The sequence below is a fragment of the Ranitomeya imitator genome, chromosome 1 (genome assembly GCF_032444005.1).
Source record: "Ranitomeya imitator isolate aRanImi1 chromosome 1, aRanImi1.pri, whole genome shotgun sequence".
Taxonomy (NCBI): Eukaryota; Metazoa; Chordata; class Amphibia; order Anura; family Dendrobatidae; genus Ranitomeya; species Ranitomeya imitator.
In genome coordinates, this window is record NC_091282.1 from 964,763,261 (window position 1) to 964,787,951 (window position 24,691).

Genomic DNA, 24,691 nt, shown 5'->3' on the forward strand with positions numbered 1-24,691 from the left:
ATCTCAGCGTCCTGTAGCTGTGCCAGCCAGTACGGCGCCGTGCGCCTGCCTTGCGCTTTCCATACCCGAGTCTGGGTGGTTAGTGGCGTCCGTTAGTGCGGCATCGCTCGCACTCTTGTGCACTTATATTTCTTATGGTTCTCTACACACCCAGTTGCGGTGTTACGCCAGCAAGGGTCTAATCGGGCTCCAATCCCTTCTGGGGTTAAGTCCGCTGACCACTTGCTCGCGCACTAGTGCGGTACTGCGGTCCTGTGAATTAACAGGATCGCTTTCTTCACGCTGGTTGAGGTTTAACCCACGCGTGTATCCTTTAGTGTACCGCCATATTGTCCGTCTTGCTAGCTGCAGGGTCTTTTACCTGCACGGTGGACCTCGGACTGCGAACGCACCTAGTTTCTTACCATCTATACTTGGTGCGTTCCGCCAGTCCTTAACAAGGTCTAATCGAGTTGATAAAGTCATGGAAAGAAGACAGGCTTTCAGGGGTGCCTTCCCATAGACAAAAAATATCGTCTATGAATCTGATCCATCTCTTAACATGAGTTCTGAAAAGTTCACTAGTGTAAATGTAGGTGCATTCAAATGCATCCATATATGAGTTTGCGTAAGCGGGCACCACGTTCGCGCCCATGGCGGTCCCGCAGGTCTGCAAATAATACTGGTCGCCAAAAAGAAAAAAGTTGTAACATAAGACAATTGTCAATAGGTCTAGACAAAACCGTTGTGATTTATGTGATAAGTCAGAAGTTTTGAGAAGGTCCTGCACTGCTTGGAGGCCTAGGGGATGCTGTATGGATGTGTACAGGCTTTTAATATCAAAAGTGGCCAGGATACATTGTGGCGAAAGGTTAGGAAATCCTGCAATAATCTCCAGAAAGTGGCTTGTATCCAGAATAAAGGATCTGGTTTGTTTTGTGAGAGGTGTTAGAATCTTCTCTAGAAAAACAGACAGTGGGGGCAGAATGGAATCTGTGGAAGCCACTATTGGTCTGCCAGGGGGATTTGTGAGGGACTTATGTATTTTTGGCAGGATATAGAAAACGGGGGTTACAGGGTGTTGATTAGTTAGAAAAGTTGCCGTTTTTTGGTCTATTGTGTTTGAAGTCAAGTATTTGTTTAATGTAGATTCTATTTTCTTCTTAATGTCACTAGTAGGATCGTGGGGGATTTGTCTGTATGTCTCTGTGTCAGACAGTTGGTTCCTGATTTCCCTTATATAGTCTGTTTGATTCATGATAACTATAGCCCCTCCTTTGTCTGCAGGTTTAATAGTTATAAATTTATTGTTTTTGAGTGACTGTATGGCTTGTTTCTCTAAGTCTGAGATGTTCTTGCGTGTCGGGAAGGCCCCCTTGTTGTGTTGTTCTAATACCTGGTTGATGTCTTTTTTGATCAGGTCTATGTATGCCTCTGTAGCGTGGTAACCTCGTGGTGGGTTGAAGCTGCTTTCATTACGTAGCCCTACCATAGAGATGGAGAGTTCAGGAATCTGTGGTGTGGCGTCCCTTGCTGGTGGGTCTTGTTGAAGTCCGAAATATGTTTTTAAACGAATGCTACGGAAAAAGCGCTATAAGTCCTGATCAAGTCTGAATTTATCCCACGAAGGGGTGGGGCAAAAGGAGAGCCCCCGTTGGAGAACAGTCAGTTCTGATGGGTTTAGCGTATAGTTGTAAATATTGACAACTGAGTTGAGAGTCCTACCTGTGATCATGTTGTCATTCGTTCTGGAGTGGTTGTAGTGGCCCCTCCTGGTCGGTCTCCTCCTGTCGTTCGAGGGTTGTACCTCCTGGGCTGACGTCCTGATAAATAATGAGCCTGTTGATGGCTGCTGGTGGATCCTTCGCTGTCTGAACTGTAGGAATCTGTTCTTCTGTTGCCATAGTTTTCACGTCTGTAGCCCCCGCTTGGTGAATTGTTATATGAATGTATACACACGGTCCTGTTGGTAATCGTCCAAATCCCTCTGAAACTTTGCTCTCTTCTTCTCTTGTAGACTCTTTCGGTTGTCTTCGATGATTTTGTCGGTTTTGCTTTTCAAAGTTTGCCAATCTGTGGTAGATAAAGTGGAAGTTAGCTGTTATTCAATCGCGGACACCCTTTTTCTCAGTTTCGCTGTATAAAGAGAGGCTCACATTAGCCCACACACTTCCAGGAAGCAGGATACCCCAGCGCCACACCTAGAGGAGGTTGGTAACTTGCCCACAATCTACATTTCCTTCCATACCACACAGACCTCATTTCTCCTTATTAAGGATTCCCCCTCTTATCCCCCTTTTCTACCCGCAGCCCTTTTTGGGACCTAATTTCAAACTTTCAAACAGTATCAGCTACTCAGGTCTGTGCACTAGGTTTTCATCCACTTCATCCACTATATACCATTATGCTTTTAGTTCACCTCTGGGCAACCTAGATTATTCATTTTGACCACACATATTCTCTCCACTATTGTGTCTCTGGTCCTAAATCTGGCGGTACAAAACCATCCATATACTGTGTATATCCACTGGCAAACCAGGGAAATAACTTGCAGTGCATCTATTGTACCTTCAAAAAGATCCTTCACCTTAAGGGGACTCATGGAATTTTTATTAGTGATTACAGTTGTATATATAGTTGTAAATATTAATTTCACGCATTATGCTCTATGTACATAAACACTAATTGTATTTTATGTTTACTTGCAGTTTGAGAAAGACCTGGAATTGGGTCGAAACGTCACTTTTTTTCTTATCCTGCTGTATGTGTACATATATTTGAATGTCAAACACATGTGAATAAATACACCACTTTGCAAGCTATAACCCAAGAGAGTGCGGCTGTTTTCTCGCTTATTTGACTGGGATGAAGGTGGGACATTATTGGGTCAAGTTCACAGGTGGTGAGACATGATTTGGAGAGTAAAGAGGAAAGTTTATTGTCAGATCTTCCGTGATAGTGAAGTTGGTTTTGGAGGAGGAGAGTTGAGTACTTATGAGGAGGGGCTATGGGGACTTTAAGCAAAAGCTTTGCCTTACTTTATCAATCTTCTGCTTGAATAATGAGACAAAGTCTTCAGCTGAGAGGAGAGGAGAGGGAGGGGGTGGTGGAGGACTTAGGAGTAGTGTTGAGCATTCCGATACCGCAAGTATCGGGTATCGGCCGATATTTGCGGTATCGGAATTCCGATACCGAGTTCCGATATTTTTGTGATACCGGGAATCGGTATCGGGATTAAGATTCATGTGTAAAATAAAGAATAAAAATAAAAAATATTGATATACTTACCTCGCGACGTCATCTAAGGTCCTTAACGCGCTCATTCTTAGGAACGGAAGCATGGCGGTTGCAGCGGTGACAACCAGGGCGCGTCCGAGGGTAAGTATATCAATATTTTTTATTTTTATTCTTTATTTTACACATGAATATGGATCTCAGGGCCTGAAGGAGAGTTTCCTCTCCTTCAGACCCTGGGAACCATAGAGGATACCTTCCGATATTTGTGTCCCATTGACTTGTATTGGTATCGGATATCGGTATCGGTGATATCCGATATTTTTCGGATATCGGCCGATACCATCCGATACCGATACTTTCAAATATCGGACGGTATCGCTCAACACTACTTAGGAGAGAATTGAAAGTACTGAATAGCTGTTTAGGGTTGTGAGAAAGGTATTATGTGAGAGATGAGAAATAGGTTTGTTTTGCTGCAATGAGCAATTGCACATCATGTGTACAACTTTTGTTACTGGACAAGATACTGCACTCCCTTTCTTTGGCAACCACGCAGTGATACATTTTGTAGATGAGTGCCAGAAAGAACATGTGCTCCAGTAGATGGCAAGTGCTGCATCAAGTGGCATCTGCTCATCTTCCTCCACCTTAACAACATCACACATAATACAGTTCTCAGAGGTGGCACCCCAATTACCCTTGTTTTCCCCCACGCCACAACAACTCTCCAACTGCCCAATCGACTGTAGGAAACCACAGTTGGCTGAGTCTGCAGATCTGATCACACATTCTATGCCATGGGCATTGGAAGTGTACTCCAAAGATACACAAAGTCAAGAGGAGCAAGTCATCTGAACCAATGCCCAAATTTTCTTTTCAGTTTGATCCAGGGCCGGACAAAATAGGGTTCGAGCAGAATCCAAACCCTCATTAACAGATGTGGAGGTGATCCTGATGAGATTATGTTGTGGCTTCCCGCAGACACTGTGTATGGTTATGCAACCACGACAAGCAATGCATCCTCAGCTCAAACTCTGTCAGTGGCCAGCAGCAGTTGTGGGTCTGCAGTTGCCTAACTTGGGTCTTTTTTCAGACAGCTCAATGATACAAATCATGTTATTTGCCAACCTTGTTAAAAACGACAGAGTAGAGCTCAAATAATGCAATAATTTGACTACTACATTCACGAATTGGCACGTGTGATCAACATTCGTTAATCAGGGAATCTCACTGTGCTAAAATGCAGACTAGTGGGCCTTGCTAGCCACCCTTTACCCCATCAAACGCATTGTATGACTCTTCTTCCTCCTTCACTATGGCAGTGTTGTTACACAGGTCTCCTGCCGCACAACCTCCACTTGTTTACTGAGTACAGTTGGTGTGATTGAGAGCCCATCATTTCTCATGGAAGTAAACATGCCGTCAGTTTTTGACTGACATATACCAAGCACATCCTATCTTTCTCGATCCACCACAACATCTCCATCTACACCTCTCTCATAGTCCATCAGTTTGTAATGTTCACCCTACTACACTCTGTCAGAATAACAGCTAGCCCTCGTTTGTGCAGTTGTGCTCATGTAAAAGATTTACTCCTACACATGCCAAAGCTAAGAGCTTGAGCTTTACCATCTTCAATCTACTAATAATGATAATAACCTTTATTTATACAGCACAAACATATTGCGCAGAGCTTTACAAGTCAGTAGTTCATTTAAAACAGTCAAAAAGCTTACGATAATCAAACAATTAAAGCAAAATAATGACGACCCTCAACTTCAGAGTTTACAATCTACAATGATATGGGGGTGACACAAAGTTTAGGTGCTTATTTACAATGATGAAACAACCATCTTGAGGCTACATGAGGCTTTTGGGTATGGTTGAGTTTGATGACGAATTATGTTCAGAGATTTAGAGAATAGGCTATGTATAAAAAGGACTTTGATTAGGGAATGTGATAGGCCAACCTAAACAGCTGTATTTTTAGGGAGCGCCTAAAAATGTATAAATTGTGGTTATACTCCTAATTTCATGGGGGAGAAATGGTAAGAGGTGAGTTATCTAGGTAGGAAATGAACTGAGCTGGACAAAGACCAGATCAGGTGTGTTACCGACTTTGTGTATCTCAGACGTTGAATGTTGTGAGAGGCCATGAGAATTGGCTAGATATAGAAGCTAGGATGCAGTTGGGGAGGTGAGGCTGTTGAAGTCTTCCAGGATAAGGGTCGGCAATTCTGATTTTGAGGACATGAAGTAAGACAGCACGACAGAAAATTAATCATGGAAGTGGGTGGGTGAACCTGAGGGACGGTAAATGAGCGGTACTCTGAGGGAGAGGGGATGAAGACCCTGATAGTGTGAACGTCCAAAGAAGAATGCCACCACAGTCCCCCAGTACCAGTTGCCCAGTCAAAATTACTTCTCTAAGAAAGATATGACAGAGCTACACCAGCATGTTACAGACAACATCACCCATTCCCTCAAAAATTCTATGTCTGCCAGGGTCATTTCAACACTGACACCTGGACGAATAAGCATGAACAAGGGTGTTACATCTCGATGATTGGTCACTGGGTAACTCTGGTTGCTGTGGGGGTAGTCAGGGAAGGGGCTGCTCCACAATTCTTGGAATTCCCAAGGCTTTCAGGGCATTTGGAGATGAAGAACTAAACCACTACACACCATAAGAATGAGAATTAAACTACTAGACAAAAGGCTTTGTGAAATAAATTGTGAAATACCTAAAGTTAGCTAACTAAAGCACTACACACCATAAGATGAAAAACTAAACTACTAGACAACAGGGGTTGGAGAACTAAACAGCTAGGGTTAGAGAATTAAACTACTACATACCAGAGGATGGAGAACTAAAGCACGACACCAAGTCGTGGAATACACAGAGCTTGCGGGACAACCCTCTGTATACAATAATAACAATAATAATCTGTATTTAAATAGCGGCAACATATTCCACAGAGATTTACAATTCAACAGTTCATGTACAGCAGTCATATCAAAGTTAATGATAATACAATAATTAATGCAAATATAATCACAACCTTGCACGTAGCAGCTTACAATCTGTAATCAAGTGGGGGTGACAAAGTACAGGTGCTTTTTTACAATGATGTTCCAGCCATCTTGAGGAAATGGGGGGTAGATAAAGGCTAGATGAGATAGTTACCAGCCAATATTTGTAGTGCTTTTGGGAGCGGTGGAGTTTGTTGGCAAATTCTGGTCGAAAGTAGAGAATTTTTATATATTTTAAAAGGACTTTAAATAGGAAACGTGATAGGCCTTCCTAAACAAATGTGTTTATAGGGAGCATCTTAACCTGTGTAAGTTGTGTTTAGTCCTAATTTCTTGGTGTAGAGCACTCCAAATGATTGGTGCAACTTGTGAGAAGTTGTGAGTGGATGATACGGATTAGTGTGGATGTTAGTCGAAAGTCACTTGAGGAGCATAATAAATGGATAGGCTGATAAACAGAAATGAGGGAGGAGGTGCCACACTGTGGAGAGCATTTTGGGTGGGAACAAGCAGTTTAAATTGGATCCTATAATGTATGGGCTGCCAGTGCAATGACTTACACAGAGAAGAGGTGTCCGAATAGCGATAGGCCAGAAAGATGACCTTGGCTGCTGCATTAAGGATGAACTAGAGAGAGGATTGTTGAGTGAGGGGGAGGCCCTCTAACAGTTCTTCCAGTGCTTCTGCCTCCTACACCTCATCTAGGGCCTCCACCTATGCCCTCAACGTCTGCCATAAGAAGACACACGTTCCAACACTGCAGTGAGAATCTCCCCACATACATACTACGTAGCAAGTGCTCACCACTTTCAGGCAGTGTTTAAATTAATATGTTTTGGAGATCGCAGTCACACAGACCAAGAGATGTGGACAGCTATCCATGCTGTGTTTTGAGCAATGGCTCTCTCCACTGAACCTGAAGCCAGGGAAGGCCGTGGGTGATAATGGTGCTAACCTGCTGGCAGCCCTGTGCCTGGGCATCCTTGCACACATGCCTTGCATAGCTCGCATCCCCAACCTGATGGTACAGCAATTCCTTTGCCATTGTCCCAGCCTTGATGCGCTGATGCAGAAACCACTGTCATTGTGTGCTCACTACCACAATTCCACTTAAGTTGGTATAGAGATCTTTTGGCCTATCAGTTAACCGATTGATATGTGATGTGACGACACTGTGGAATTCAGTACAGACATGGAGCAATTCACACTTGCGTAGTGGATAGCGATAAAGGACCACTGCACTTTTCTGCATGTTTTTGAAATGGCTACTAAGATGGTTAGTGCTGACGATGCCATCATCAGCATCACTATTACAGTTACCTACATGCTGGAGCATACTTTGAATAGTCTGCAGGAGGTGGTGGTGGTCACAGGGGAAGAGATGGAGGCAGAGGAGTTTGTGGAAGGGTTAACAATATCTCTAAGTTCCAGTCTGTTGTCTCAAAAGTTGTTCCTATTGAAGGATCAAATGAAGAAGGATGAGGAGAAGGATGAGAAGTAGTGTTGAGCATTCCGATACCGCAAGTATCGGGTATCGGCCGATACTTGCGGTATCGGAATTCCGATACCGAGATCCGATACTTTTGTGGTATCGGGTATCGGTATCGGATCCATAGTGAGGTGTAAAATAAAGAATTAAAATAAAAAATATTGATATATTCACCTCTCCGGCGCCCCATGGACATCACCGCTGGTAACCGGCAGGCTTCTTTGTTTAAAATGAGCGCGTTTAGGACCTGAGAATGACGTTGCGGCTTCTGATTGGTCGCGTGCTGCCCATGTGACCGCCACGCGACCAATCAGAAGCCGCGACGTCATTCTCAGGCACTAAACTCATTCTAGGAATTTAGGACCTGAGGAATGACGTTGCGGCTTCTGATTGGTCGCGTGGCGGTCACATGGGCGGCACGCGACCAATCAGAAGCCGCAACGTCATTCCTCAGGTCCTAAACGCGCTCATTTTAAACAAAGAAGCCTGCCGGTTACCCGCGGTGATGTCCAGGGGCCGCCGGAGAGGTGAATATATCAATATTTTTTATTTTAATTCTTTATTTTACACATTAATATGGATCCCAGGGCCTGAAGGAGAGTTTCCTCTCCTTCAGACCCTGGGAACCATCAGGATACCTTCCGATACTTGGTGTCCCATTGACTTGTATTGGTATCGGATATCGGTATCGGCGATATCCGATACTTTTCGGGTATCGGCCGATACTATCCAATACCGATACTTTCAAGTATCGGACGGTATCGCTCAACACTAATGAGAAGGAAGATCGACAAGCAACTGTTAGGAGAAGAAGAGGATAATAATTCCCTTTCTGTTGTTTGTGGTTGCCATGAGGGAACGGAGGAAGCAAGCTTCAGTGTTATCCCGCCACCAACAAAATATGGACTTGAACATCATGAAAGAGACCGACCCATGAACGCCTTCTTGTAGCACTATCTGTAACATGATTGCTGCCGTAATGTTGGGATTCTAAATTGTGCTGACTAGTGGGTTGCCAGTCTGTTCGATCCAAGATACAAAAGTAAATTTTGCCAGTTGCTTAACAGAACAAATTTATAGCAGAATAAAAAACGTAACCGAACACATTTATATTTTATCATGTGTATCTCTGTATGGAGAACAATATCTGCACCAAAGAATGAAAAGATGAAAGGTAGCCTGCTTAAGGTAGCGCAGTAGCGCAATACTTAGAAAACTAATTTTGATTTTATCATGTGTACACCTGTAGAGAAAACAATATCAGCACACAAAGATGTCAAACTGACATCTAGCCTGCTGTATAATGTTACTAACAGAAGAAAGTATTTGCTTTACTATGGATGTCTTGTATACGATACAATATACAGTATGCTCAAAACTATTTCAAACTCAGATCTAGCCTGCTGTATCACGTTTGGCACAGAAAAAAATATATTTTTTTTACTCTGCATGAGCTCTGCACATAGCTGAATTTCACTGCCACTAAATGACAAAGTTGGATATGGCGTGCTGTATCACGTTAGTAACAGAAAAAAAATTGTTTTTTAATCTACACAGTAAAAAAAAATATTTTTAGCAGTTGCTAACATGATTCAGCAATCAGCACGCCATATCTCACCTTGTCATTTAGTGGTGGTGATATTCATCTTTCTGCACAACTGTTGCAGAGTAAAAAAAATCAAGTGACATCGCTGAAGTCAGGTCTTCAGCACAGATGCCATGCTGTTCATAGACTGCATAACAAAACTTGGTGACAGATTTTCTTTAATTTCATGTTCTAGCTTCCACTAAAGCAAATAATAACTAAATAATGCAAACAAATCATAGACATGCATAGGTATGTGATGTCTTTAATGAAACAGATATCCACCATGTAAGACTGAATAAGATCAACTTCTGAAAAATAGCTGAATCGGAACTCTACTTTCCTGGAGGTTATGTACTCTTGCAGGATATGTTTCTTACTTATTTATGTTTTTGATAATCTGACAATTATCAGATGTTAAAAATGATGTTCTTAAATAATTTAAGTTTACAGTATGAATTATTACATTTATATTTTGGAAAACAAATACAATTAGAAAATATATGTCTTTCCAGCTCTTAATTATAGATGGGCAACATCTGAGAAGTGATCCAGCTAGTGTAATGGATGAAGTTCAGAACTTTTTAGGAGTTTCTCCTCATTGTAATTACTCAGAGACTCTCACGTAAGTATATTAATCTCGTTTACAATATTTCTATCAGTAGACCATCAGGAACATTATAGATCATTAATATTTAAAATGCTGATAAATTCAAGGGTGTGTTATCACTCCCATCTAAAATATAGTTTGTGAATAAAATCAACTTTGGAAAACATGCTTATTTTAGGTAAATCTGAGCTTGGAGGATATTTGAAAAGCACATTTCACTTCACTTTCAAAGCACATTGTGTAAAGCGTCCTCCAGGGGAATTAAGGCAAACATTATACAGTAGGCTGAGTGGATATAAAATCTGAGAAAGATTAACAGCACTTTACTGGCAGTTGTTCAATGCTTCCTTCAGAGAAATGTGTCTTCAAATGGCGATAGAACATATGACATCTAAGAGGGTCTAATTAATATTTACAGTCAGATTGGGAAATTATGGAGTTCCCCTTTTGGTTTTTGGTTAAACTACTTGACATAAACAAGAAAGACTATATATGTATTGTATATATATATATATATATAAAATGATCAATTTAAAGACAAGCCAGTTGCAAAGATTTTCAAATAGATAACTTCAGTCTAGTTTAATATAAGCTGCCAGAAAAATAGCTAAAAATTTCTTTTTTTGTATTCTCTATTGATTTATTTTTGCAAAGAGAATTTTGATAATACTTAATATTGCTACAATGTATCCGTAGGGTGGTACTTATAGGGTGGTCATTTTTAAATGTTACAAAAATTGTTTTGTAATATATTGAAAATTAAAGAAAAATAATTGGAATGAAAAACATAGAAATTCCATGTGATGCTGAGTCACTAACAACGGACAGGCTATGAGTTAGGGAAGTCAAGGAATCCAAGGTCACAGTCTGGGATCAGAATTCCAAGAAGGTAGCAGATCAAGATGAAGGGGCTAGGAAAACAGATGGTCAAAAGTAAATCCAAGGCCGAGCAGCAAAGATCAAAGTATATGAACACCCCTTGAGATAAGCTAAACCTGGCAATGTTCTAATCTTTAGCAGCCATCTAAATAGCCAAGAAAATGGCAAGAACGCTCCACACCTGGAGTAAACTCAACAGGCCTGGTCAGATTGGACAGCAGAGCAGTCATTCACAATACTGACAGCTCAGCAAGCCCAAGCATCAGATTGGGTGGTTGAGCTGTCACTCTCGATCCTGGCACCTCAATATGCCCTTGATCCTTTATGGTGGCTGGCCTGTCACTCACAGCATCCTTTGGACACTGTGAGTGGTGGAGTCATGACATTCCACTCTTGTTTTATAGATTTTGGTATTTCGAGTGGCTATTATGTGATATTTTGACTGTAACAAAATACTTTAATAGTTTGGACAGTTAAGGACACGACACAAACAAAAAAAATATGAATTCTTATTATATTTTTTACTTTTTTTCAGGGGCTTATTGAAACATTCATGTTTTATAAATCTTTAAATAATCTATTTTTAAAATTTAGAACTGTTTTTACATTTTTTTAGTTTCTCTATGGCACTTGAACCTGTTGTTTGTACTGTAAAAGATAAATATAAAGATATTGGCCTGCACTCTGTATTGGGTCGGGGTGCTGGTGCGACAGACCAGAGGTCTAATGTCAAATGTAATGTAAAATCCACCGCACACCCTTGCGTGGAATATCTTTGAGCAGAAATGTAACTTTTTAGAAATTTGCTAATTTATTCAAATAAAGAAATAATCAATAACATCGGATCAAACACAAGGCAATTGTTACAAATTGTGTATGCGACTCAGAATGGTGACGTTTCGACCCTCCCGGGTCTTAATCTAGGGTCGCACTAAATCCAGGTTTTTTAGGGAAATAACAGAAAGGACGTTGTCCCTGTGGTGTCCAGGGGCAGGTATTGCTTTCTAATGAGTATTGCCTATTGGTTGATTCGTCTCTAGGTGCAACCTTGTTTGAAAATAACAGTGGCGCAGCAGCGTCTTGCTGATAATTTAGTGGTGGATACGGCCCAGGGGGTAGTCTTTTTATGGGAATAGCCTTATTAAGGAATAATGGAGGCGCATCCGCGTCTTGTTGGTGATGGGACCATATAGACAGCCTAAAGGGGGATCCGTGAGGCCACACTACAGGACGCAGGAGCGCCGCTCACTCATCTCCCAGGGTTTCATGCCTTCTCCATCAGCAAGACGCAGTAGCGCCGCTGTTTCTCCCTATTAAGGCTCTACCCAATAAAGGATTACCCTTTTGGCCGTATTTTTCACTAAAACACCAGCAAGATGCAGATGCGCCGCTGTTTTTCATCATTAAGGTTATACCCATACACGGATCCCCCCTTAGGCTGTCTATATGGTCCCATCACCAACAAGACGCGGAGACGAATCAACCAATAGGCAATACTCATTAGAAAGCAATACCTGCCCCTGGACACCACAGGGACGACGTCCTTTCTGTTATTTCCCTAAAAAACCTGGATTTAGTGCGACCCTAGATTAAGACCCGGGAGGGTCGAAACGTCACCATTCTGAGTCGCATACACAATTTGTAACAATTGCCTTGTGTTTGATCCGATGTTATTGATTATTTCTTTATTTGAATAAATTAGCAAATTTCTAAAAAGTTACATTTCTGCTCAAAGATATTCCACGCAAGGGTGTGTGGTGGATTTTACATTACATTTGTACTGTAAAAGATACACTGCCATACTTCTGTATTCTGTGCCAAACTCAAATTTCCCTGTCAGTTTCATAGACAATTAATGGAGTGCATGCTCAAACTCCTCTTCATTATGTGGGGCTCTGCAGAACCTCTTTCTCAGACAAAGGGTGGTTCCAGTGGATATAATTGGAGGATAACATTACATTTTGGGATCATTTCTTTAATAGAAATACATAGATGACAGTATTGGGGCTTTCATTAGTCTCCCAGCTTTCAAAGCAACTCATCAGCTCATTGTGGTCATTTTTTGTGTGCAAGGGCTATGTTCTGCCTTCTACCTATTCATATAGATGCCTGCTGTAATCAGAGCAATCTCTGGTCAAGACAGTTAAAGGCAAATGTAAGCTGCATATTTTAGCTCCTCCATGCACTTTCTAAAATATAGATGACTGTAACATGTCCATAATAGTTAAAGAATGATTCCCACCTTACACATTTATGACATTTATGTGCATTGGGTATGATGCAGTGACTAGGAATGATGGGCAGCTACCTGATCCCTCAAACTAGAGGGCACCAAAGCCTATCCTTGTCCCCTGGATTACCCCAGAAGGTGGAGATGCTGGGGTCACGTTCCTTGCTGTTCTTCTATCTTAAAACTTGTCTGTTTCCTACCCCATCAAGAAAGAGTCTAAGGATAGGATTACACTAACCAGACAGACACATAAGAGAAGACAGACATGGAAGGAAAAAAATAAAATCATACAAATATACTCACAAACAACAGAGTGGATCATGGGGAAGGATAAGTAATAGAAACCAAATAGAAAGGATGAGGATAAGCATGCAAACCAACTCCACACAGAAATCTCTGTGCCAACCCTCCAATCACATATTTCAAACACTGAAATTCTCCTCCAACACCTCATCAGGAAGTAAGAACTATAACTGACAATTCTCAAGTGCCAGTGGCAAGCATACAGTATATACCAGAGGGGAGTGGCCAACCTAGAACTGCAGAGGCAATTCAGGATGGAGAGCTCTTGGAAATCAACTGAACTGATTAACCCTTACAATGAAAGAACAAGGAAAACTGCACTGTTGATTAGGATGGTGAAGCAGTTCTAATTAATGCAGCAGTTTGTGTGACCAGGCGCTGCGATCTTCTGCCCCCTTTCTGTCATGGTATCCCTTTTTACATTGGGATTTACATCTATGTCTAGAACTAATTTCCTTAAGCCATTAAAGATGAGAAAGTCTGCAGAGATTCAAATTTGGCAAATCGCTAAAATTATCAAGGAATATAAATTTGCGTTATATGTTTATTATGCTCTTGGGTGATTCTAAATCTTTGAATTTAATAAATATAGGGCTCAAATATACCTCATTGCTTACCCTTCCCACCACAGTAATTTGCTATCTTATGCATACTCTCATTTTCATACATACGAGAAGAGTGGAACTTAGTGAACATCATAGAATAAAATGCTAGAAGAGGTGGGGAGCACCAGATAAAGGGCTTTTGTGATGGGAATGATAAGCAGTGATATTATTTTTTTCATCATTCTGCTCTCCAAATTCATATTGAATTCAAATTGAGTGAACTGCAAAAAATGAGTCACAAAAATAAAACATACCATATTTTGTCTTATCGTCTGGAGGCAGCTTCCTATATTGGAATAGAATGCTGAAATTGTGTCCTTCCCGATCACAGAGAGATCTGATCTCTCCTCCTGCTCAACATTGATCTATATGTGATCATTGTAGAGCAAGAGACAAAACTTATGGGACCTAGTGTGTGTGTGTGTATGTAGCTGAGTTGTGTGTATGTATAATACACACACTGCAGACAGGCCCTAATAATAGATTTATTACCTCACTCTGGTGCATTAAAATTAGTGATAATGACCCCCCCACTTTGCACCACCAGGAAAGTTCCTATTTTCTGCTGTCTAAACTTTGGAGGCGTCTTATGGCAAGGTGCATCTTGCAGTCTGAAACATGCAGTATGTCTTTACATGTTTTTTACATATAAGTTTCTTTACATAAACTTTCAGATTCAGCACAGAAAAGGGCTTCTGGTGCCAGTTATTGGATGGAGGCAAAACAAAATGTCTTGGGAAAAATAAAGGTCGCAAGTACATAACAATGGATCTGGAGGTAAATATCTAATGTTTACTTTCCACTAGCATTAATTACTATATTATTGGATTACATTTTATGATTTTTTGTCTTTTATATCTTCTTATATAGGACTGTATAGGAACAGTGTGAGAAATGTGAAATCATATCATTACATGTAGTCTGACAGGAATTTTTGACCTATTTTTTGACATAAAATAAATAAAGCTAATTATAGATATATTAGTATCTGGCTATATAGAAAAAGTAACTGAAATATTCCTGTCATCAACTTCTGTATCCATGCCACCCTACCCCAGATCATTGAGAACTCTTTCACTAGTTCAGTATCAGAAGTATTTATCTACCAAAGGTAGCCAAGTGTTACTCAAAGGCCAGGGTTACAATTGCGAGTGTGATGTGAGAAACTTGCGCGAGTCTCTCTCATCAATACCCGGCGTTACCGCCGGAACTCGGGACCGGAGGGTGCACCTGCATAGCAATACATGCAGCCACACACTCTGGTCCTGAGTGCCAGTGGCAGTGCCGGGTATTGATACGAGAGAGTCGCACAAATTTCTCACATCACACTCGCAAGTGTGACCTAAAATGTACTGTATCACTTGGTACAAAATATTTTGAATATCCACTTAACCCCTTTCCAACATTGGGTGGAATAGTATGCTGATGTTGGACTCCCTCCCTTTGATGTGGGCTCCAGCGCTGAGCCCACATCTTTCCCAGCACATGTCAGCTGTTTTAAACAGCTGACATGTACCCGGAACAGCCGTGGGTGGAATTGCAATCCACCCGTGGCTAGTAACTCATTAAATGCAGCTGTCAAACTCTGATAGCAGAATTTAACATGCACTTCCAGAAATCGCTCCAGAAATCCGCCCATCAGTGACCCCTGTCATGTGATTGCAGGTCATCGATGGGTTGGCATGAGAAGTGATCATCGCCTGTATGTAGCAGAGCCGATCGTGTTATGGCAGCTTCTAGTCTCCCATGGAGACTATTGAAGCATGCCAAAAGTAAAAAAAAAAGTTTTAAAAAATATAAAAAAATCTATAATTTCAAATCACCCCCCTTTTGCCCCATTCAAAATAAATCAATAAAAATATCAAACATACACATATTTGGTATCGCCACATTTAGAATCTCCCAATCTATCAATAAAAAAAGGATTAATCTGATTGCTAAACGGCGTAGCGAGAAAAAAGTAAAAACGCCAGAATTACTTTTTTTTGGTTGCCATGACATTGCATTAAAATGCAATAACGGGCAATCAAAAGATTTTATCTGCACCAAAATGATATCATTAAAAATGTCAGTTTGACGCGCAAAAAAATAAGCCCTCACCCAATCCGAGATCATGAAAAAGTGAGACGCTACGGGTATCGGAATTTTTACTTTTTAACAAAGTTTAGACTTTTTTTCACCACTTAGATAAGATAGAACCTAGACCTGTTTGGAGTCTATGAACGTGTAATGACCTGGACAATCATAATGGCAGGTGAGTTTTAGCATTTAGTGAACATACTAAAAAGGCAAAACAAAAAACAACTGTGGGATTGCGCTTTTTATGCAATATCACCACACTAGGAATTATTTTACCGTTTTCCAGTGCGCGATATGTTAAAATCAATGGTGTAGTTCAAAAGTACAAATCGTCCCACAAAACATAAAGTCCTCTCTTGGCCATATTGGTGGAAAAATGAAAAAGTTATGGCTCTGGGAAGAAGGGGAGCAAAAAATGAAAACGCAAAACAAAACTACCTCCGGGTGTTAATGGGTTAATATTTACAATGGTTAGTTATTGCATGTGTGGCAACAATGTATTTAAAATATTTTTTATATTGAAGATGTCTGTTTCAAAATTTATTTTGCTTTCCTTTTCAAGAAATGATTCTGCATTGCTTTTTTATTACACTGTAAGCATTTTTGTGCAATATTATATATTTTTTAATTTTCATTTAAAAAAATAAGATTCTTTAGGTTTTGTTTATGGGATTTAATACTGTATATTACTAGCTGATTTATCTGTTTCTTATGTTTTATTCCCTTTTAAACTATTGCCATTGTATTGTATTGTATTTATTTATTTATTTTACTCTCTTATATAGCGCCATTAATTCCACAGCGCCTTACATACATTATCATCGCTGTGCCCATTGGGGCTCACTATCTAGAATCCCTATCAGTATGCCTTTGCAATGTGGGAGGAAACCGGAGAACCCAGAGGAAACCCACTCAAACACGAGGAGAACATATAAACTCCTTGCAGGTGTTTTCCTTGGTGGGATTTGAAGCCAGGACCCCAGCGCAGCAAGGCTGACTGATCTATTCCAACTATTTATTCAGCATTAGGAATTCAGAATGCTTGACTTTGTTATATGCATTTCTTTGAGTTTTCTCAATTATTATTATTATTATTATTATTAAAATTGCATATTCAGGTATATTCTCATTCTGGAAATTTAAGTCAATCTCACTGTAGAATATATAAATAAAGATGTATTCTCAGATAGATGTGTAATGTTCTGTTCTATTTTTTTATCTGGCAGCACTCGGACCCATACAGTGTCTTTTGTCCATTCACACACCTGTGAAATTCACAGATCCAAAAAAACTCAGAGCATGTCCTATTCATATCCAATGATATGGAATAACATAGGATGTACTCAGTGAATTTGTGTGCTCTCCAAGAAAAAAATCAGGCCACACACCGGCATTCACATGGATGTGTACATGCACCCTAACCCTAATAAAACTTGCTACCCTAAAAATGAATATCAGTGCCTTTTTTATTTTGATGCCTAATTATTCCTTTAATTACAGCGCTAAAGAATTAGGTTCCCAGTAATACAATGCTTCCATGTGAACAGCCAGGGGCAATATTTTCATGGAGACTTTGAATAGATGTGAATGACAAACATGTTTGTGTCCACATGTTCTGTATTACTAATCCTTCCAACTTTACATAGTAGCAAATAATGGCATTTTATTGATTATAATGTTTATTAACCACAGATAGTCTGCATGAAAACAGAAAGAGTCAGTAGTGAATACGTAGGCTCTGGACCCTTAACATGTAAAGGAGCTGTTGGGATTTTTTTAAATACTATAAAGCACACAGGAACATAAGAGCAACAACAAGTTTTGGGGTGGAAAATAGAAAAAACGTGTTTTAAATAAAATGGTGGTGCATCTTTTAGTCTGTTATAAAGGTGGCTTACCAGGGGAAGAGCGACGGTGGAGTGAGGTCACAGGAAGAAGGGTTGTGGCTTCAGGAAGCCAGCAATGCTGCGGGCTCCAGGCTGTGAGGAGGGGGCATCCAGGCAATGCGAGGCTGTGGGCCCATGCCTCTCAAAACATGTTGACACCAGTGAGCAGAGTCCCCTTTCCCACTGATTTCTGCTTTGGTAAAATAGTCACTAGAGTCGGCTCATATGCAGATTGAGATTTCGGGAGATCTTGTCTCCCGAGATCTCAATCTGCACTTGCGCCACCTCCGATGGAGATTTTCCTAAAGGCCATCCCAGGGAAATAAATGGGAAAGGGGACTCTGCTCACTGGCACTGACATCCTATGAGAGCCCTGGGTCTGCAGCATCGACATCGTCCTGCTCCTTCCATAGCTGTTGGCTTCCTGAAGCGACAAGCTTTCCTCCTGTGATCCCGATCGACCGCAGTCGGCCCCCCTCCCCGGTAAGCTTTGGATTACAAGACACACTCCCATTTTCATTCCAAATTTGGGGTAAAAAGTGCATTTTATAATCTGAAAAATACGGCATCCTAAATCTATAGAAAAAATATCATTGTCTTTGCCTGATGAAGAAACGTATGTAGTCTCGAAAGCTCGCAATTTGTTACCATCTTTTCATTTAGCCATTAAAAGGTATCAACCACTGAGGACTAGTGTTGAGCATTCCGATACCGCAAGTATCGGGTATCGGCCGATACTTGCGGTATCGGAATTCCGATACCGAGATCCGATATTTTTGTGATATCGGGTATCGGTATCGAATCAATAGGGATGTGTAAAATAAAGAATTAAAATAAAAAATATTGATATGCTCACCTCTCCGGCGGCCCCTGGACTTCACACTGCTAACCAGGAGGCTTCTTTGTTTAAAAAGCGCGCCTTTCGGACCTGTGAATGACGTCCCGGCTTCTGATTGGTCGCATGCCGCCCATGTGACCGGCACGCGACCAATCAGAAGCCGCGACGTCATTCTCATTCACAAAACTGCTAATTCTAGGAATTGAGGACCTGCGAATGACGTCGCGGCCTCTGATTGGTCGCGTGCCGGTCACATGGGCGGCACGCGACCAATCAGAAGCCGGGACGTCATTCACAGGTCCGAAAGGCGCGCTTTTTAAACAAAGAAGCCTCCCGGTTAGCAGCGTGAAGTCCAGGGGCCGCCGGAGAGGTGAGCATATCAATATTTTTTATTTTAATTCTTTATTTTACACATCCCTATGGATCCCAGGGCCTGAAGGAGAGTTTCCTCTCCTACAGACCCTGGGAACCATGAGAATACCTTCCGATACTTGATGTCCCATTGACTTGTATTGGTATCGGATATCGGTATCGGCGATATCCGATATTTTTCGGGTATCGGCCGATACTATCCGATACCGATACTTTCAAGTATCGGACGGTATCGCTCAACACTACTGAGGACTCTTAATTCTAAATATTTTTCATTACCATGAAAGCTTTCTTTATTAAATCTATAACACTCCAGTGTTGCCACTATGGTGTTCCTGGTGTTCCTAGTAACTCTTCATTTTTTTTATAATGTGCCATCCTGACTGAGTGGGCCATATGATGGCTCAGTAGTTAGCACAGCTGCTTTGCAGGTGTGAGCTTGGGCACAATCCCACGAAGGACTTTGTCTGCAAGTAATATGAGTGTTTTTTCTCCGGGTACTGCAGTTTCCTCCCACATTCCAAAGACATGCTTATACTGTAATTAATTTAGATTGTGAACCCCAATAATTAAAGTGATGATGATGCCTGTAAATTGCCAAGGAAATATAGATGCTTCTCAGAAATTAGAATATCATCAAAAAGTTAATTTGTTTCAGTTCTTCAATGCAAAATGTGAAACTCATGTTATACAGATAGAGTTATCTATTCCAAATGTTTATATTTGTTAATGTTGATGATCATGGCTTACAGCCAATGAAAACCTTAATGTCATTATCGCAGTAAATAAGAATAATTAACAAAAACACTGGCTAAGCATTTAACAAGGTCTCTTAGTCTGTTTCAGTAGACTTCACACTCATGGGGAAGACTGCTGACTTGACAGTTGTCCAGAAGGCAGTCATTGATACACTCTACAAGTAGGGTAAGCCACAAACGTTCTGAAGAAGCTAGCTGTTCACAGTGCTGAATCCAAACATATTAATGGAGAGTTGAGTGGAAGGAAAAAATGTGGTAGAAAAATGTGCGCAAGCAATTGAGATAACAGTAGTCTTGAGAGGATTGATAACAAAAGGCCATTCAAAATTTGGGGGAGATTCCCATGGAGTGGACTGCTGCTCGTGTCATTGCTTCAAGAGCCACCACACACATTCGTATCCAGGACATGGGCTACAAATGTCGCATTGCTTGTGTCAAGCCACTCATGACCAATAGACAACTACAGAATCGTCTTACCTGGTCCAGAAAGAACTGGACTGTTGCTCAGTGGTCCAAGGTGTTGTTTTAAGATGAAAGTAAATTTTGCTTTTTATTTAGAAATCATGTACTCAGAGTCTGGCGGACGAGTGGAGAGGCACACAATCCAAGGTGCTGGAGGTCTTGTGTGAAGTTTCCACAATCAGTGATGGTTTGGGGAGCCATGTTATCTGCTGGTGTAGGTCCACTGTGTTTTATCAATACCAATGTAAACCCAGCCATCTAGTATAAAATTTTAGAGCACTTCATGCTTCCCTCTGTTGACAATCTTTTTGGAGATGGAAATTTTATTCTCCAGCAGGACTTGGCACCTGTCCACATTGCCAAAGTATCAATACCTGGTTTAAAAACAACAGTATCACTGTGCTTGATTGGCCAGCAAACTCACCTGACCTTAATCTTAATAATGGTTGTTGGGTTTTCATTGTCTGTAAGCCATAATCATCAACATTAACAGAAATAAACACTTGAAATAGATTACGCTGTTTGTAATGACTCTATATAATACAGCTCTGGCAAAAATTAAGAGACCACCACATCAAAACCCTGTCATGGGAAGCGCAATGTCCAGACCTGAACCCCATTGAAAACCTCTTTAATGTAATCAAGAGGATGATGGCTAGTCACAAGCCATCAATCAAATTGGAACTGCTTAACTTTTTGCGCCAGGAGAAGTGTGAAAGACTGGTGGAAAGCATGTCAAGATGCATGAAAGCTGTGATTAAAAATCATGGTTATTCCACAAAATATTTATTTCTGAATTCATCCGAGTTAACCCCATAACAACCACTGTACGCCTTTTAATGGTGGTAGTTTAGGGTACTTAAACCCTTAATTAATTAACGGCGCTGTGGAAAAAAATTATAGCGTCCCGCAGGGTCGGATTTTCATCCGGGTCTCGGCTGGGAACATGATTAGGGTCAGTTTTTACCTACCCCAGGTTGCGATCATCGTTATTAACCATGAAAAACAAAGAGAACAAGAGACATACCAAAACCTGGGGAACACCCTTAGTATAAGGTTATAAATGTAAAAAAGATATTTTATTTATTCTTGAAGTCCAAACAACATATACCACATAGAAAATAGTTACATAAAAACATAAGTATTAAAAACACTTGTATTAAAGACCACCCCAAAAAGAGAGAGGCAGAGAGAAATAAAGACCCCTAGGACCCGAAACAGTGGGTCTGGTACACTTAATAGACATAACATCGGGCAGTTAGATAATAATGCAGCACATAATTATAGGACATGATAACAGATACTGGTAATACTGGTGTGGAGAAAGAGAATGTTCTACCCCCAGAGCATAAACGGGCCGACACATCAAAAGCCTAATAGTTCACAATAATATTAACACCATATACGCTAGCATAGAAAATCCACAAAAGATAATAAGTAGACACTATATAACCAGCCAAACTTGCATAATAGCTTATCCAGTACCTTAATATTGGCAAAACGATGTTATGCCCAGAGATAGGACTATCATGTCCAGCAACCAGAAAACACACATAAGCACCACAGACCAATAGCCGTGATGAAAATGGTGTATGAGACCAGGACCCGCTGCTAGATGGATATGTAATATACCTGGCACCAAAAGGTGCAGAAGTATTAAGATCGCAGTGGAAATAGGTACATGTAACCACCAAAGCCAACCATACAAATGAGATACTAATGAAAAAAATATACTAATGAAAGAAATAATAAATAATAAATAATACCTCAATAACAAAAAAATGCAGCTGCAAACTGCAGCACATATACATGGAGCAGAGGTGGGTACATGACCATAATGAGCGTAGCAGTAACCCCCCTCGGACTCCTCTTTGGGTTCTGTGTACCTACTGCTTGGACATGCGTCATGGGACCTGGAGCGTAAATATATAGGCAGGCAGCGTTCATTGTTCATCGTGGGCTTTCTGCCACGCTCATTATGGTCATGTACCCACCTCTGCTCCATGTACAGTGGGGCAAAAAAGTATTTAGTCAGTCAGCAATAGTGCAAGTTCCACCACTTAAAAAGATGAGAGGCGTCTGTAATTTACATCATAGGTAGACCTCAACTATGGGAGACAAACTGAGAAAAAAAAATCCAGAAAATCACATTGTCTGTTTTTTTAACAATTTATTTGCATATTATGGTGGAAAATAAGTATTTGGTCAGAAACAAACAATCAAGATTTCTGGCTCTCACAGACCTGTAACTTCTTCTTTAAGAGTCTCCTCTTTCCTCCACTCATTACCTGTAGTAATGGCACCTGTTTAAACTTGTTATCAGTATAAAAAGACACCTGTGCACACCCTCAAACAGTCTGACTCCAAACTCCACTATGGTGAAGACCAAAGAGCTGTCAAAGGACACCAGAAACAAAACTGTAGCCCTGCACCAGGCTGGGAAGACTGAATCTGCAATAGCCAACCAGCTTGGAGTGAAGAAATCAACAGTGGGAGCAATAATTAGAAAATGGAAGACATACAAGACCACTGATAATCTCCCTCGATCTGGGGCTCCACGCAAAATCCCACCCCGTGGGGTCAGAATGATCACAAGAACGGTGAGCAAAAATCCCAGAACCACACGGGGGGACCTAGTGAATGAACTGCAGAGAGCTGGGACCAATGTAACAAGGCCTACCATAAGTAACACACTACGCCACCATGGACTCAGATGCTGCAGTGCCAGACGTGTCCCACTGCTTAAGCCAGTACATGTCCAGGCCCGTCTGAAGTTTGCTAGAGAGCATTTGGATGATCCAGAGGAGTTTTGGGAGAATGTCCTATGGTCTGATGAAACCAAACTGGAACTGTTTGGTAGAAACACAACTTGTCGTGTTCGGAGGAAAAAGAATACTGAGTTGCATCCATCAAACACCATACCTACTGTAAAGCATGGTGGTGGAAACATCATGCTTTGGTGCTGTTTCTCTGCAAAGGGGCAAGGACGACTGATCCGGGTACATGAAAGAATGAATGGGGCCATGTATCGTGAGATTTTGAGTGCAAACCTCCTTCCATCAGCAAGGGCATTGAAGATGAAACGTGGCTGGGTCTTTCAACATGACAATGATCCAAAGCACACCGCCAGGGCAACGAAGGAGTGGCTTCGTAAGAAGCATTTCAAGGTCCTGGAGTGGCCTAGCCAGTCTCCAGATCTCAACCCTATAGAAAACCTTTGGAGGGAGTTGAAAGTCCGTGTTGCCAAGCGAAAAGCCAAAAACATCACTGCTCTAGAGGAGATCTGCATGGAGGAATGGGCCAACATACCAACAACAGTGTGTGGCAACCTTGTGAAGACTTACAGAAAACGTTTGACCTCTGTCATTGCCAACAAAGGATATATTACAAAGTATTGAGATGAAATTTTGTTTCTGACCAAATACTTATTTTCCACCATAATATGCAAATAAAATGTTAAAAAAACAGACAATGTGATTTTCTGGATTTTTTTTTCTCAGTTTGTCTCCCATAGTTGAGGTCTACCTATGATGTAAATTACAGACGCCTCTCATCTTTTTAAGTGGTGGAACTTGCACTATCGCTGACTGACTAAATACTTTTTTGCCCCACTGTATATGTGCTGCAGTTTGCAGCTGCATTTTTTTGTTATTGAGGTATTATTTATTATTTATTATTTCTTTCATTAGTATATTTTTTTCATTAGTATCTCATTTGTATGGTTGGCTTTGTTGGTTACATGTACCTATTTCCACTGCGATCTTAATACTTCTGCACCTTTTGGTGCCAGGTATATTACATATCCATCTAGCAGCGGGTCCTGGTCTCATACACCATTTTCATCACGGCTATTGGTCTGTGGTGCTTATGTGTGTTTTCTGGTTGCTGGACATGATAGTCCTATCTCTGGGCATAACATCGTTTTGCCAATATTAAGGTACTGGATAAGCTATTATGCAAGTTTGGCTGGTTATATAGTGTCTACTTATTATTTTTTGTGGATTTTCTATGCTAGCGTATATGGTGTTAATATTATTGTGAACTATTAGGCTTTTGATGTGTCGGCCCGTTTATGCTCTGGGGGTAGAACATTCTCTTTCTCCACACCAGTATTACCAGTATCTGTTATCATGTCCTATAATTATGTGCTGCATTATTATCTAACTGCCCGATGTTATGTCTATTAAGTGTACCAGACCCACTGTTTCGGGTCCTAGGGGTCTTTATTTCTCTCTGCCTCTCTCTTTTTGGGGTGGTCTTTAATACAAGTGTTTTTAATACTTATGTTTTTATGTAACTATTTTCTATATGGTATATGTTGTTTGGACTTCAAGAATAAATAAAAT

At 40.8% G+C, this 24,691-nt stretch overlaps 1 protein-coding gene across 1 annotated transcript in view; it reads left to right on the forward strand.

Moving 5' to 3' along the window:
* Positions 1-24,691, forward strand: part of LOC138656667 (bifunctional heparan sulfate N-deacetylase/N-sulfotransferase 4-like) — a 1,389,166-nt gene that overhangs the window by 1,280,137 nt on the left and 84,338 nt on the right. Inside the window, exons 12-13 of the mRNA XM_069743763.1 lie at positions 9,839-9,948; positions 14,625-14,727. Of these exons, the coding sequence (XP_069599864.1) occupies positions 9,839-9,948; positions 14,625-14,727 (213 nt within the window). The remainder of the gene's footprint in view (positions 1-9,838; positions 9,949-14,624; positions 14,728-24,691) is intronic.